Genomic DNA, 16,906 nt, shown 5'->3' with positions numbered 1-16,906 from the left:
TGTCTCCCCTGGAACCTGGTTTAATCAAGTTTTCATCTTAAATCTCCATATTCATCTTAATCTTCACCTTAAGCTCCAGCATCCCCATTGCTGCAGCCCTCATCCCCTCAGCATACAAACATCTAGAAAATACTTCTCCGCTCAGGTTACCCTTAGAGCTACCTCTCTAATGCAACTTTCTTTTCCACAAAACATCTCAAAAGAGATGTTCATGCTCATGAAATGAATGAACAAATGATCAAAACTCAAGGGATGCTGCACGAGGTAACAGAACACGCGAGCAGCAGAGCTGGATGGAAACCCACACCCGAAGGCAAGACCCACTCCCAAGGTCATCACAAGTGAACCATGACTTCTTGTGTTAACTCAAAGAAGATGGGATCACCACACAACAAGCAGAAATCATTATGTACTATATATACATTGGTCAAGACCATGGAGGCCAACAGGAGTATCATTTCAGAGACTGGTCACCAAGATGCAGCCGAGATCACTCTTCGGCAAATAACATCTCGGGGTGCTAATGTGGAAAATGGAGTAGCTGTTTTGGAGAAGAACGAATTTTCATCCCTCAGAGCAGAAAGTGAGAAACTAAAACGGGAACTGCATCTGTTAAAAGAATAAGTAGTGGATGAAGCAATGAAAATCTGGACAGAGAGCAAGTTTGATTTCAACCTAGAAAGAAGCAGAGTGAAAGAATTGTGTTCAATGAATGAAAGGAAGCTTCTGGAAGTGAAGACAGAAAGGGTGGCATTTCATGCCAAGCCAGATCTCACCCTTATCCAGACAGACAGGAAGATAGACCCGAGGTCAACAGTCTCAAAACCATGCTCCAGTCACACAAGCTTGATAATATTAAACATTTAGCAGGTCTGTATTTACCTGCCTATCGGTGGCTCTGGGATTTTATCACCTGTGGAGATAATAAGGTGTGTCTTAAAAAAAAAAAAAAAAAAAAAGACCAAAATTTGCCCGTTGGTGAGTTTGGGATTAGCTAACAGAGTGCCACCACCGATCTGGCCATCAGAAAGCATGTAGAATGGTATCTTTGCCACTGTGTTCTTTGAAGTAATGTTTTGGGCTGAGTTATGTTCCCATAAAATTCCTATGTTAAAGCCCTAGTCCCCAGTGTTTGGAGAAGGTGTCTTTAGAGAGGTAATTAAGGTTAAATGAAGTCAGAGGGTGGGGACCCAATCCAATAGGACTGGTGTCCTTACAAGAAGAGGAAGAGATACTAGAGAGGCACGCAGCGAGAGGGCCATGTGAGGACACGGTGAGAAAGTGGCCAGAGAGAGAGGTCTCAGGAGAAACCAAACCTACTGACCCCTTGATCTTGGACTTCCCACATCCAGAACGGTGAGAAAACACATTTCTATTGTTTAAGTCGCCTCCTCTGGTGTTTTGTCATGGTAGTCCCAGCAGACTGATAGAAGTAGTGATGATGATAAGGATTTTCCCGGGTATTTCCCTTGAATTATGATTAGGCCAATGACAGGCAGTGAAAATCATAACATTGGAAGGTTTCCGAACTTCCTCCCTGTGGCTCTGCTTCCTCAACCCAGGTTCTCTGTTTTCTATCTGTGGTGAACAGCTAACGGGATGGATTTCCTGCGCCGTGGAAATCACTCACTTGAGAGCATTGCTTTGTCAATTTGTTGCTGCACAGGAAGATTATGGGCTCAAATTCAAGCTCTTCTAATCTCCCAGCATTTTCAATTCCATCAGCTTTCATCCTGAGCCTTAAAAAAGATTTCTAAAATCATACAGAAACAACGAAAAGCCTGCCATGGTTTCACAGTCTCCACGGCAATGCCAGAGATGGAAGCGATGTTGACTTCATTTAGCTCTTGGACTCTTTTGTCAATGCCTTTTATGTATGGCTTGGGGTGGTTTACAGAGCCCTTTTTTCACTTATTATCTTGGTTAATCCTCACGGCAAACCCACGTGGGAGGTATTATTCCCCACATTTAGCCTATTATGAAACAGGTTTGGAGAAGATAAGTGGCTTAACCAAGGTTTACGCAGTTTGCTAAGTGGAAGAATCAACATTTGAACTTTGATTTGTTTGGTGCCAAAGCTACTGTTCTTGATACTATAACCAAAAACAGCCCAGGCTGCAGCAGTGGATCACTTTCCTGCCCTGGTGCCCTCACTTGTCTCCTGAAAATGTATCGCCCAGGCCATATTTCTGAGACGGGCTTTAAATCATTGCTGTAGAGCCTCAGCCTAAGAGCCAGTGTCCCAGGCAAAGATGAGGCAAACTTTGGTCCAGTTCTAGTGTTATCACTAAAACCGAGTGATCTTGGCCTATTCGTGTAATTGATCATTTTTTCCATAGGTGAACTGGAAATCGTAATCCTTGCCCCCTCTCCTCCTCAGATCCCCTCTACCACTTACTACACTAGATGAAATTCATTAAGCTTCCCAGAGCTGGGAATATTTTGAAGCTTTGCAAACAAATGTATTGTTTCAAAGTATTATGATTATCAGTGATCGGAAGAACTTTCTAATGAGTATTTGCCCATATGTTGACCCCTTCCTAACTTCCCCAACAGACACTGTGAGTTCCCCACCCGTATCTGTTGGCATTGCTGCAAGGTGCACACTCATGCTCTTTGAAAGTGCTCAAGCACCCGTGACTTAGATGAAGGGCTTTCTTTGGCCACAGAAACATGTCCAGCTTGCAAGGCGGGGCAGGCTAGAGGACGCAGAGGTGGGGTATGGGCACTGGTTGACATCCCATGGGTCCTACAATAAATTCCAGAGATCCTCAAGAACCCTGAACTCCATCTTCCCACACGCAGCGGTAACCTGTTCACATCAGCGCACAGTGAATTGGCCTGCTTCCCTTTGCTCTCTCATTTTCCCATCTCACCCACCGATACATCCAGAGGTCCCCTCCTCAATAGACTACTGCGCACAAATCCTAGCCTCAGGATCCACCTCTAGGAAAACCCAAACTCCGAGACACTCCAGAATAAGTGATAGCTTCCCCTGGCAGTTTGTAGAAGGTCATCTGTCACTCACTGCGTGACGCTCCCCCTCCCATCCTCACTGCCTTTCTTTACCTCACAGAGAGTGTGTCGTATGTCACCTTCTTCTAACCCATGTTTCTTCCTTTGCTGGAAGCTCTGGAAATTTCATCTTGTCTAACTCACAAGTTCCCTTATATATTCTATAGTTTTCTCCCCTCCCACTTTCACTGCCTTTCAAATTTTAGATTATTTTAGGAAAATGTCTCTCCTAAGCTCCTCACTTTATTTTTGAGCCTCTAATATTTCTTAACTCGTGTCTGAAAATGCAAGAGTACCTGGAGAGGGAAAGTCATATTTTCCAAGTGTCATTGAACCTAACGAAAATCATCACCCTCAGCCTCCAAAGCACTGAAAAGTATCCTAAGATCGCCTCTCAAAATCACTATAAATGTCTTCTTTCTCTTCCTCAACCTCAACCTCTTCTGAGCAATTTTTGTCAAGTACCAACTTTTAGGATAAAGGTAAATCCAATTCTCTTAAAATTTTCCAAATTTTCTTTTTTTGTTTGCAAGTAAAACATCAAGATTTTTCTAAAACTATTTTCCTTATAAATACATAGCATTACAGTAACATTAAAGCTATAATAGTTTTCTATGGATGAGCACTACATAAAGCAGCACATTTAACATGATTTCCAACACATTTTTGGCATAGAGAATGACAGCACCCTCTCCTCCCTCCTTCCCCTTAGAGATATTGATACACATTACTCAGTTTTACTAACAACTTGGACAGGATCAAGAAGTTTGTATTTTAGGAATACAGCTATCCACAGGATGCCTCAGACTTAAAATACAAAGTGTTTCTTTGTGCTCTCATGTAAAAAGCACTGGGAAGATCAGATGTTTGTGTAATAGTTTTGCAAGGTGACATGCAATGTTCATAGAGTGTCACTGTTGGGTTTGTTCATTCATTTATCCATTCTTTCACAAGACTTTAAGTCTATAAAGGAGTGAATATGCCTGTTCTGCTTACACAATTCTTTGGTGATCGTATTCCAACTCAAATCGGTATAAGCAAAAAAGATTTATTTGCTCACATAACTTCCTGGTCTGGGGTTAAGGTGTTGATATGGTAGGACTGAGTGGCTCAAGAAAAGAAGGCATGGCCTTTTTTTTTTTTTAAGATTTATTTATTTAAGAGAGAGAATGGGGGGGAGGGGCAGAGGGAGAGAGAAAGAATCCCAAGCACATTCCCCACTGAGCATGGAGCCTACTCGGGGCTCGATTTTACAACCCTGAGATCATGACCTGAGCCCAAAACCAGATCCAGCGCTCAACCAACTGAGCTACCCAGGCACCCTGAAACATGGCCTCTTCATGATTCAGCAATTCTTTCCTCTGTGTTGGCTTCTTTCTCTCAGGCAGCCTCCCCGTAAGTGACCATAAAGCTATTTCTCAGTAGTGATGTGTTTTTATTATGGTCAGAGCTAGAATCTCAACAAAATGAGAACACCTCTTTCCCAGTAAACCCAGCAAAGGTTCTGGGAAAATCTAGTTGGCTTTGTTTGGGTCACAGGACTATTCTTGATCCAATCACCTTGGTCCAGAAGAACAAAGTACACTTACTGGTCAGGCCTGAGATGTGTGTCCATCCCAAGAGCTAAGGGATGGACAGCCCCACTTATCCACCTGTGCCAGAGATGGGAGCAATGTGGCACTCCCATTCAATTTCACATCCCCAATTATGTCCAGTCATAGGACATAACTTAGGTTTAATTAAGTTAAGTTGACATACTTTAAGTCAAGTTCAAAGGAAGTCAAGTCCTCTTTGATTTTTTGGTCTGCTCATGCTGAGCTATAGGAGATTTTCCATCAGCACTTGTGACCTGAGATATCATCTCAGTGGAATTGAAGTAGTCATCCCAGGCCAAAGTGTTCCTGCTAGAATACAGTCTTTGTTGAGATGTGGTGATATTCAAAATAGGAAGGAAGAAGAATCGCTCAGCAGGATGCCAGCAGGTCTGTTCAATTGTCCAGAATCCACAATCTGTGAACCTAAATGCAATTAGGACATATCTTCCCACAGAAAATTCATTTAGGTACCGTGTGTTTACTATATCTAGGAAGGAGAAAGCTCTTACATAAACTGTCTTATTTCTTATAGAATAAATTTGAGATGTTGCTGCCTCCTGGCAAAGTTATAAATTTGTAACAAGCACAACTCAAGCCCCAGCTCTTATCTGAGATTTCTTTCTTTCTCATCCAGTGGATCCCAGTAGATTTCCATTTCTCCTTTGAGCTCTGGGTTCTCAGCACTTGGGTGCTGCCCTCATAGTGAGTTCTACCTGATAACACAGCCTCCACAGGATTCAGGGGGCAGGTGGTCACTTTTTCAGCCCCATGTGTGAGTGGCTGCCACCACTGCCCTTAGTAGGAACCTGCTTGTGCCCAAGACTCTTGCCCCTAAAGTTGTCACTCCTTCTCATTTTTATTTCAGCTGGAAGAGCTCGCTCTTCAGATTCACAGACTGAAGCTGCTTTTGATGCTTCCTAATGCTGTATCTCTAGGGTCCCAGCGAAGACCAATACTTCCGCCCCCTTTTCTTCATGACACCATCATTCCTGGCTGTCCTCTGCTTTGGATTTCTGTTATGTTCTCAGACATGTTCCCTGGGGGCACTAGAAATATCTGCTTGTTTACCGTCTGTATTACCTTGAAACTCAGAAATGCTTTAATATTTTTGCTTGTAAATATATATAGTCATTGAATTTTGAGATTCATTACCCCCTTCTTACCAGTACCCAGATTTTTAAAGTATTCACATCTCCTCCACACAGCCCTTGTGCTTTCAGGAACTTAGCCCGGCCCCTAACACTAGGAATGGTCTGGTTTGTCTTAAGCCAAGCTGCATAATCCATTTCCCCAGTAAAAATTACTGGTGAGTAATGACCTAAGCTACTCCAAGTGAGGATAAATCTTAGGACTTTCACTTGCAAAGCTGGAGAAAGGGCTCTTCCTCTCTCTACTGATCATGAAAGAGACAGCATGTGGCTGGTAGCCATCCTACCACCATAGAAGAACTTGTATGGAAAAATAATTGTTGGCCTCCACCTTGGAGTACTCTATATTTATCCCAAAGAATAACTGGCCAAATGAATTAAGAAATTTATCTTTGAGAAATATATATATGTGGATATAAATATATAGATATAGATACAAATATACAAATATATAGTGCTCACTGGTGGAAAAGCCCCATTCCCTCAAGGTAGATTTTATCTTTTCAAAGCTAGAAGTTACTTGGAACCAAGAGTAAACAGGTAGATGATCAGTTTGAGTAACAGTATTTCTCTTGGGTTTTTTTGTTTGTTTGTTTTTTTAAGGAAAACTTTTTGTGAATGGTTTCCTTGCTGCTGAAAGGCCCTGAATGCAGCTCTCCTCTTGAGCAAATATTACCACTTACATTCACTATTGTAAGGAGAAAAAGTCTTCACTTCTTAGTTGCACCTGGTCAACACTGCCTTTTCTCCGGCTTTTTAAATCTATAGATTCTACCAATATCTCAAAATAGCCAATCCTTAAAAAAGAAAAGTGTTAGCACCTGAACATTCTTCCTTAAGGGCTACAACCTCAAGCGAACTTTGTCAAAGTGCCAAGACAGCCATGAACGCTGTCATGCTGGCACCTGCACATGACATCATAGAGTGCAGCTACTGTAAGGACGGTGTTTGGAAGAAGAAGGAATACTCTGCTCAGTCTGGTCTCAACCAAACAGGGCAGGAGGCCTGACGGCTCCCTGCGCAAAACTCCCATGCAGCTTGGCTATGTTGAAGTTCCTGTTACCACTTCCTTGTAATTCTCAAAAACCCCTTACGATCCATTCCCATGAAGGAGACAGATGTGATCAAGTTTAACAAGAATCATTCTCTAAGGAACCTGTTCCTATACCAGTCTAAAGACATTAAATCGGTCCTATTTTTTTTATTAACATATAATGTATTATTTGTTTCAGAGGTACAGGTCTGTGATTCATCAGTCTTACACAATTCACAGCACTCACCATAGCACATACCCTCCCCAATGTCCATCACCCAGCCACCCCGTCCCTCCCAACCCCCACCACTCCAGCAACCCTCAGTTTGTTTCCTGAGATTAAGAATTCCTCATATCAGTGAGATATGATACTTGTCTTTCTCTGATTGACTTATTTATAACACCCTCCAGTTCCATCCACATCGTTGCAAATGGCAAGATTTCATTTTTGATGGTTGCATAATACTCCATTATATACATATACATTGGTCCTATTTTTAAAAATAACCTCGGTAAAGGATTTTTCCTCAGTACCTTAAACTCTGGGTTGTTTTTTTTTAAATAATCACATAGGGGCGCCTGGGTGGCTCAGTCATTAAGCATCTGCCTTCGGCTCAGGTCATGATCCCAGGGTCCTGGGATCGAGCCCCACATTGGGCTCCCTGCTCAGCGGGAAGCCTGCTTCTCCCTCTCCCACTCCCCCTGCTTGTGTTCCCTCTCTCACTGTGTCTCTCTCTGTCAAATAAATAAAATCTTTAAAAAAATAGAATAGTCACATAATTAAGACCATGGTAAGAAAGACATAGTACAGATCTTATCAATATCCTTCGAGGAAGCAGGACTCCTGAAGCTTACTTGAGCCAGGACATGAGAAAGTCAGATTTGTTAATAACTGACAAGCTTTTCTACAAATATACTTTGATGTTTTGCAGATGAACAAATAATTAAATGGAGATTTTCTTTGGAGCTTAGATTTCCTAATCCAAACTGGAAATTATCAAATGATCCTTTATAGCAACTTTCTTTAGAGATAAAACAGCCATCTTGTTTGTCTTTTGAGATAATTGTGAAGTTGAGGAAGATGTATGTTTCATTTTTTAAAAACAGCTTTATTGAGATATAATTGATATACAGAAAAACTGAACTTATTCAATATACACAATTGCATGAGTTTGTAGAAATGCATACAAATATGAATTTTCAAGTGTCTAGTGGAGATTTGGTTTTTCACTTTGGGTAAACAATTTTAAGAGGCTATGCCACCTTTTAAGATGATTCAATCATCTCAGGTCAAAATACAAAACAAAATGAATATTATGGGCCCAAACCAAGAGAAAAGTTGGTGAACAGGAGTCCCTCCTTTCAATTTCTTTTGATTAAGAAAAAGTGCCTATTGTATGGAAGTAAACAAAAGATACGATATGGATTTAACTGCACATAGTGCTGAGTATATAACACAGGAAGCAGTTTATCTCCAAACATGACAGTAAGACATTAAAACTGAAAGCCATTTTATTTATCAATGATGTCAGTACTCAAAGTGGTCCAGTTAAAATCTACTTGCTCTTGAAAAAGAGAAGTACACTGAAGAGAGATGCAGAGAGCTTTGGGGGGGCATCAGGATTCTTGACAGCGAGGACAATGCACTGGTCATGGGAAAGTGAGTCACGGGGAAATGAGGGAGGTATGAAAAGGCCCAGGGAAGAGGGCCATCGCAGGAGTGAAAATGGGAGAAATCTGAGAAAACCAGCGGTGGAATGAATGTGTGCATGTGGAAGATGCATCTGCATCTGCAGAGAAATCTGAGAAAACCAGCAGTGGAATGAATGTGTGCATGTGGAAGATGCATCTGCATCTGCAGAGAAATCTGAGAAAACCAGCGGTGGAATGAATGTGTGCATGTGGAAGATGCATCTGCAGAGGCACGAGTAGTGGGACCCAGATCTAAATCCAAGTACCTGATTAAGAAAAAAAAAATAAGACTAGAAATCTAAAACCTAAACAAGCCTAGCCACGTAACAACTACAAGTTCATTACCTTTACTTTCTCTATATGCCCACTGAGCTGAAGAGCAGTAACAACAAAGTATACTCCCCCCCCCGCCTGGTTTAAATTTTGTAGGGGATCTGTGGAGACTGTGGGTTCAGCTGAGATTACAGGGGGAAGAGTTTCACGAAGCAGGGTTGACAATAGGTCTTGTCGTCCTGCTCCTTGAAGATGCCCTTTGACAGCTGTGTCAGGCAGAAAGCACAGACGAAGTGCTCGGGATGGAACTTGTGGCCCATGGCACTGATGCAGCGGCCAGTGATGGGCTGCCCACACCCGTGGCAGAGTGTTCCCCGCCGCTGATGGTAATGGAGCTCACAGTACGGACGTCCGTCCAGTTCAAAGAAGGAGCCGGAAGAAAAACTGCTGAAGCAGTCCTGCAGGATAGAGCAAAGGGAAAGAAAAAGGAATGCAGATGTCAAGAAGTAGAACAACAGCAAAGTAAAACTTGCAGCCTAGAAATTCCTGCCAGTTATTACCCACTTGCAAAAGACATGAGCAAGTGCCCCCAGCCTCCTTTACCAGGCCTGCATCAATCCCTCACCCCAAGCTGTGAACCCTTTTCCCAGTTGCTGTTCTGCCCCTCAAAAAGGAAGACTCTTGACTTTCCCTCAGTCCAAAAGAGGTCCAAAAGAGGAGTGTACAGACCCCACACACAAAGCATTCCGGGTGCCAGACAGTGTCCATGGCTGAAAGGTAGTTTTCCAACACGGGGCGGTTGCAGCCGCCACACTTGGGTGAGAACATGGCTAGGAAATCCTTCCGGCAGTATGGCTTCTTGTCCTTCTCATGAAAGCCTGGAGAGGTAAAATCAACAGTTCATGGTGCAGGGTGACACCTTCCACTAAGCTGGAGGCTGAGAAGAGGCCAGTGATTTCAACTCTCCCAAACTCAGTGTCCTCATATTCAATACGAACCTCAATAGCTCATTGTAAGAAATACGTGAGAGAGAAATACATAAATACATAAATACAGGAGGTAATGGGGAACAGGTGCGTTAGTGCTAGGCCTGGCTCATACCCAGCATTTAGTATTAAGGTCTATTCCTGCTCGACATCTCTGTACTAAGTATCGTGCTGGCCTGCATAGCTCTGCCCCAGGCTTTGGTGTAGCTAATCTCATCTGATGATTCAGAAATCGGTTCAAATATCACCCTATCAGAGGCACCTGTTATCTACCCGTATCTATTACTTCATCTTTTCTAAAATCATCTTTCCAGCATTTACCATTATCTGAAACTACCTTGGTGGTCTGTCATCCTGAACTGGAGCATGGCTCTGAAACTAGATACTGTTGGTCTTGTCATGTTATAACTCTAGTACCTAAAACAGCACCTGCACAAAAGAGCTTAATCTTTAAAAAGAAAGTACTATGAAACAATAATTTCCAAATGGATGCAACATTCTAAATGTAACAGTTTAAGCCATACAAAGACATGAATCAAAACTGAGTGGGACCCTCTTTAACCTGGGAATGAGAAAACTGTAGTAAACTTGGCTCAAATTTCAAAAGCAAGTTAAAAACCAATAAATTAAAAAAAAATCAAAAAATTTAGGTCCATTAAAATATATATATGAATGGGGGGCGGAGCAAGATGGCGGAGGAGTAGGCAGAGACCTAAATTTCGTCTGGTCCCAGGAATTCAGCTGAATAGGGATCAAACCATTCTGAACACCTACGAACTCAACAGGAGATCGAAGAAAAGAATAGCAACAACTCTGTGAACAGAAAAGCGACCACCTTCTGGAAGGTAGGACGTGCGGAGAAGTGAATCCGAGGCGATATTCAGGAAATAGACGGCAGGGGAGGGGGCCTCCATCAGCTGCTACTGGCAAGTGATTGTGCCGCAAAGCCCAAAATTGGAACTTTTAGACCTCGGCTCTGCTGAGGGACGTCGCTCCAGTGGCTAAGCGGGGGGTGGAACCCTCGCGGGACAGTGTGGTCTCAGGACCCTCGGGGTCACAGAAAGACCGGGGGAGCCTGAGTGCAGCAGAGCTCCCAGGGATCGGAGCGGGGAAGCCGGCTGCAGAGACGGAGCCAAGGTACGGGCTCTCAGCTCGGGGTTGCCATAAACTGTGATCCACAGCCCAGTCGGGCCACTGCTCCTCCAGCAGGGACCCAACAAGCGGCAGATCCGGGGAGACTCCCCTTCCTCCCCCGGGGGGAGCAGTGCGGGAGCGCACCGCAGGGATCTGCTGGGTTTGGAGACTCCACACTGAGTTGGGTGCCAGAGATAGAAACACTCAGTCACAGGTCAGGTGAGCAGAGAGTGCGACCAGAGGCCGAGGAGACGGGAGTGATTGACTGCTTTTCTCTGGGGGCTCACTGAGGAGTGGGGCCCCGAATTCTCAGCTCCTCCGGGCGAAGATTGGGAAGCTGCCATTTCACTCTCATCCTCCAAAGCTGTATGGAAAGCTTGCAGGGTAAAAAGCTCCTGAGAGCCAACCCAAGCAGATTACTTAGCCCGGACCCGGCAAGGGTGGGGCAATTCTGCCTCTGGCAAAGACATTTGAGAACCACGGCAACAGGCCCCTCCCCCAGAAGATCAGCAAGAATGGCCAGCCAAGACCAAGTTTACCGATCAATGAGAATGGCAGAACTCCAGCACTTAGGGGAATACTGCACATAGAATTCATGGCTTTTCCCCCCTGATTCTTTAGTCTTTCAAAGTTAATTTTTCTTCTTTTTCTACATATTTTTTTGATTTTTCTTTTTCTTTTTCAACCAACATCTTATCAATCCCTTTTTTCAAAATCTTTTTTATTTTTCATTTTTAGAGTCATATTCTGTCCCTTCATAGTAGTTAACATTATTTTTGGTGTATATGTGTGTGTGTGTGTGTGTGTGTGTGTGTGTGTGTGTATAAAGTTGTTCTCTCTTTAAAATTTTGGGATACAGTTTCTTCTAACAGACCAAAATATACCCTAAATCTCTAGTGTATGGCTCTGTTCTAGAATCCTGCCTGATCACATTCTCTCGCTTTTTTTTTTTAATTTCTCTTCTTTCTTTTTTCAACCAACTTATCTTACCAATTCCTTTTATAAAATCTTTTATACTTTTCATCTTTATATTCATATTCCATCCCTTCATTGTATCTACCCTTATTTTTGTACATATATAAGTTTTTATTTCTTTAAAATTTTGGAAGGCAGTTTCTTCTAACAGACCAAAATACGTCCAAAATCTAGGGTGTGGCACTGATCTATTCACCAGCCTGATCATATTTGACCATATTCTTTTATCATTTTCTTTTTTTTTTTTCTTTCTTTCCCTTTCTTTTCCCCTGGTTTCAGGTCTCTTCTGCTTTGTTTAGTGTATATTTTTCTGGGGTCATTGTTATCCCATTAGCATTTTGTTCTCTCATTCATCTATTCTCCTCTGGACAAAATGACAAGATTCAAAAATCACCTCAAAAAAAAGAACAAGAGGGAGTACCAACTGCCAGGGACCTAATCAATACAGACATTAGTAAGATGTTGGAACTAGAGTTCAGAATGATGATTATAAAGATACTAGCTGCGCTTGAAAAAAGCATGGAAGATACTAGAGAAACCCTTTCTGGAGAAATGAAAGAACTAAAAAATAACCAAGTCAAAATCAAAAAGGCTATTAATGAGGTGCAATAAAAAATGGAGGCTCTAACTGCTAGGATAAATGAGGCAGAAGAGAGAATTACTGATATAGAAGACCAAATGATGGAGAATAAAGAGCTGAGAAAAAGAGATAAAAAACTACTAGATCACGAGGGCAGAATTTGAGAAATAAGTGATACCGTAAGACAAAACAGTATTAGAATTACTGGGATCCCAGAAGAATAAAGAGAGAGAGGGACAGAAGGTATATTGGAGCAAATTATAGCAGAGAACTTCCCTAATTTGGGGAAGGAAACAGGCATCAAAATCCAGGAGGCACAGAGAAACGCCCCTTCAAAATCAGTAAAAATAGGTCAACACCCTGACATCTAATAGTAAAACTTACAAGTCTCAGAGACAAAGAGAAAATCTTGAAAGCAGCTCGGGACAAGAGGTCTGTAACCTACAATGGTAGAAACATTAGATTGGCAACAGACCCATCCACAGAGACCTGGCAGGCCAGAAAGGACTGGCATGATATATTCAGAGCACTAAATGAGAAAAATATGCAGCCAAGAATACTATATCCAGCTAGGCTGTCACTGAAAATAGAAGGAGAGATAAAAAGCTTCCAGGACAAACAAAAACTAAAGGAAATTGCAAACACGAAACCAGCCCTACAAGAATTATTGAAAGGGGTCCTCTAAGCAAAGAGAGAGCCTAAAAGTAACACAGACCAGAAAGGAACACAGACAAATATACAGTAACAGTCAGCTTACAGGTAATACAATGGCACTAAATTCATATCTTTCAATAGTTACCCAGTGTAAATGGGCTAAATGCCCCAATCAAAAGACACAGGCTATCAGACTGGATTAAAAAACAAGACCCATCGATATGTTGTCTGCAAGAGACTCATTTTAGACCCAAAGACACCTCCAGATTGAAAGTGAGGGGGTGGAAAACCATTTATCATGCTAATGGACATCAAAAGAAAGCTGGGGTGGCAATCCTTGTATCAGACAAATTAAATTTTAAACCAAAGACTATAATAAGAGATGAGGAAGGACACTATATCCTACTTAAAGGGTCTATCCAACAAGAAGATCTAACAATTGCAAATATCTATGCCCCTAGCATGGGAGCAGCCACTTATATAAGCCAATTAATAACAAAAGCAAAGAAACACATCGACAATAATAGGAGGGGACTTTAACACCCCCCTGACTGAAATGGACAGATCATCTAAGCAAAAGATCAACAAGGAAATAAAGACTTTAAATGACACACTGGACCAAATGGACTTCACAGATATATTCAGAACATTCCATCCCAAAGCAACAGAATACACATTCTTCTCTAGTGCATGGAACATTCTCCAGAATTGATCACATCCTAGGTCACAAATCAGGTCTCAATTGGTACCAAAAGGATGAGATGATTCCCTGCATATTTTCAGACCACAATGCTTTGAAACTAGAACTCAGTCACAAGAGGAAAGTCAGAAAGAACTCAAATACATGGAGTCTAAAGAGCATCCTACTAAAGAATGAATGGGTCAACCAGGAAATTAAAGAAGAATTAAAAAAATTCATGGAAACCAATGAAAATGAAAACAAAACTATTCAAAACCTTTGGGATGCGGCAAAGGCAGTCCTAAGATGAAAGTATATAGCAATACAAGCCTTTCTCAAGAAACAAGAAAGGTCTCAAATACACAACCTAACCCTACACCTAAAGGAGCTGGAGAAAGAACAGCAAATAAAGCCCAAACCCAGCAGGAGAAGAGAAATAATAAAGATCAGAGTGGAGATCAATGAAATAGAAACCAAAAGAACAGTAGAACAGATCAAAGAAACTAGGAGCTGGTTCTTTGAAAGAATTAATAAGACTGATAAACCCCTGGCCAGAGTTATCAAAAAGAAAAGAGAAATGACCCAAATAAATAAAGTCATGAATGAGAGAGGAGAGATCAGAACCAACACCAAAGAAATAAAAACAAGTATAAGAACATATTATGAGCAACTATATGCCAGCAAATTAGATAATCTGGAAGAAATGGATGCATTCCTAGAGATGTATCAACTACCAAAACTGAACCAGGAAGAAACAGAAAACCTGAACAGACCTATAACCACTAAGGAATTGAAGCAGTCATCAAAAATCTCCCAACAAATAAGAGTCCAGGGTCAGATGGCTTCCCAGGGGAATTCCAGCAAACATTTCAAGAAGAATTAATACCTATTCTTCTGAAACTGTTCCAAAAAATAGAAATGGAAGGAAAACTTCCAAACTCATTTTATGAGGCCACCATTACCTTGATCCCAAAATCAGACAAAGACCCCATCAAAAAGAATTACAGACCAATATCCCCGATGAACATGGATGCAAAAATTCTCACCAAAATACTAGCCAATAGGATCCAACAGTACATTAAAAGGATTATTCACCATGACCAAGTGGGATTTATCCCTGGGCTGCAAGGTTAGTTCAACATCCGCAAATCCATCAATATGATAACAATACATTAATATAAGAAAGAACAAGAAGCATATGATCCTCTCAATAGATGCAGAAAAAGCATTTGACAAAGTACAGCATCCTCTCTTGATCAAAACTCTTCAGAGTATAGGGAGAGAGGGTAAATACCTCAATATTATAAAAGCCATCTATGAAAAACCCACAGTGAATATCATTCTCAATGGGGAAAAACAGAGAGCTTTCCCCCTAAGGTCAGGAACGCGGCAGGGATGTCCACTATCACCACTGCTATTCAACATAGTATTAGAAGTCCTAGCCACAGCAATCAGACACCAAAAAGAAATAAAAGGCATCCGAATCGGCAAAGAGGAAGTCAAAATCTCACTCTTTGCAGATGATATGATACTGTATGCGGAAAACCCAAAAGACTCCACCCCAAAACTGCTAGAACTCATACAGAAATTCAGTAAGTGGCAGGATATAAAACCAATGCACAGAAATCAGTGGCATTCCTATACACCAACAACAAAACAGAAGAAAGAGAAATTAAGGAGTCGATCCCATTTACAACTGCACCCAAAACCATAAGATACCTAGGAATAAATTTAACCAAAGAGGCAAAGAAACTGTATTCAGAAAACTATAAAATAGTCATGAACGAAATTGAGGAAGACACAAAGAAATGGAAAAATGTTCCATGCTCATGGACTGGAAGAACAAATATTGTGAAGATGTCAATGCTACCTAGAGCAATCTACACATTTAGTGCAATCCCTATCAAAATACCATCCATGTTTTTCGAAGAAATGGAACAAATAATCCTAAAATTTGTATGGAACCAGAAAAGACCCCGAATAGCCAGAGGAATGTTGAAAAAGAAAAGCAAAGCTGGCGGCATCACAATTCTGGGCTTCAAGCTCTATTACAAAGCTGTCATCATCAAGTATGGTACTGGCACCGAAACAGACACATAGATCAATGGAACAGAATAGAGAGCCCAGAAATGGACCCTCAACTCTATGGTCAACTAATCTTCGACAAAGCAGGAAAGACTGTCCAATGGCAAAAAGACAGTCTCTTCAACAAATGGTGTTGGGAAAACTGGACAGCCACATGCAGAAGAATGAAACTGGACCATTTCCTTACACCAGACAAAAAAATAGACTCAAAATGGATGAAAGACCTAAATGTGAGACAAGAGTCCATCAAAATCCTAGAGGAGAACACAGGCAGCAACTGCTTCAACCTCAGCCACAGCAAGTTCTTCCTAGAAACATCGCCAAAGGCAAGGGAAGCAAGGGCAAAAAATGAACTATTGTGACTTCATCAAGATAAAAAGCTTTTGCACAGCAAAAGAAACAGTCAACAAAACCAAAGACAACCGACAGAATGGGAGAAAATATTTGCAAATGACATATCAGATAAAGGGCTAGTATCCAAAATCTATAAAGAACTTATCCAACTCAACCCCCAAAGAACAAATGATCCAATCAAGAAATGGGCAGAAGACATGAACAGACATTTTTCCAAAGAAGACATCCAAATGGCCAATAGACACGTGAAAAAGTGCTCAACATTGCTCGGCATCAGGGAAATCCAAATCAAAACCTCAGTGAGATACCACCTCATATCAATCAGAATGGCTAAAATTAACAAGTCAGGAAATGACAGATGTTGGCGAGGATGCGGAGAAAGGGGACCCCTCCTACACTGTTGGTAGGAATGCAAGCTGGGTAGCCACTCTGGAAAATAGTATGGAGGTTCCTCAAAAAGTTGAAAATAGAGCTATTGTATGACCCAGCAATTGCACTACTGGGTATTTACCCCAAAGATAAAAATGTAGTGATCCCTAGGGGTACATGCACCCCAATGTTTATAGCAGCAATGTCCACAATAGCCAAACTATGGATAGAGCCAAGATGTCCATCAACAGATGAATGGATAAAGAAGATGTGGTATACACACACACACACACACACACACACACACACACACACACACACACACACACACACA

General features: G+C 41.6%; 1 protein-coding gene and 1 pseudogene across 1 annotated transcript in view; one reads left to right on the top strand and one right to left on the bottom strand.

The window, feature by feature from the left end:
- Positions 1-293: 293 nt before the first annotated feature.
- LOC112829292 (mitochondrial calcium uniporter regulator 1 pseudogene) lies at positions 294-925 on the top strand (annotated as a pseudogene).
- Positions 926-7,879: 6,954 nt separating this feature from the next.
- The window catches only part of LPXN (leupaxin), a 40,776-nt gene continuing 31,749 nt past the window's right edge, over positions 7,880-16,906 (bottom strand). Inside the window, exons 8-9 of the mRNA XM_025879160.2 lie at positions 9,486-9,634; positions 7,880-9,214 (exon numbers count right to left, since the gene is read on the bottom strand). Coding sequence (XP_025734945.2) covers positions 8,945-9,214; positions 9,486-9,634 — 419 coding nt within the window. The 3' untranslated portion in view covers positions 7,880-8,944. The remainder of the gene's footprint in view (positions 9,215-9,485; positions 9,635-16,906) is intronic.

The sequence above is a fragment of the Callorhinus ursinus genome, unplaced genomic scaffold, assembly GCF_003265705.2.
Source record: "Callorhinus ursinus isolate GAN/ISIS: 27379988/994484 unplaced genomic scaffold, GSC_fseal_2.0 scaffold21, whole genome shotgun sequence".
Taxonomy (NCBI): domain Eukaryota; kingdom Metazoa; phylum Chordata; class Mammalia; order Carnivora; family Otariidae; genus Callorhinus; species Callorhinus ursinus.
The sequence above is the reverse complement of the archived record's forward strand: the minus strand, read 5'-3'. Positions and strand labels throughout refer to the sequence as shown.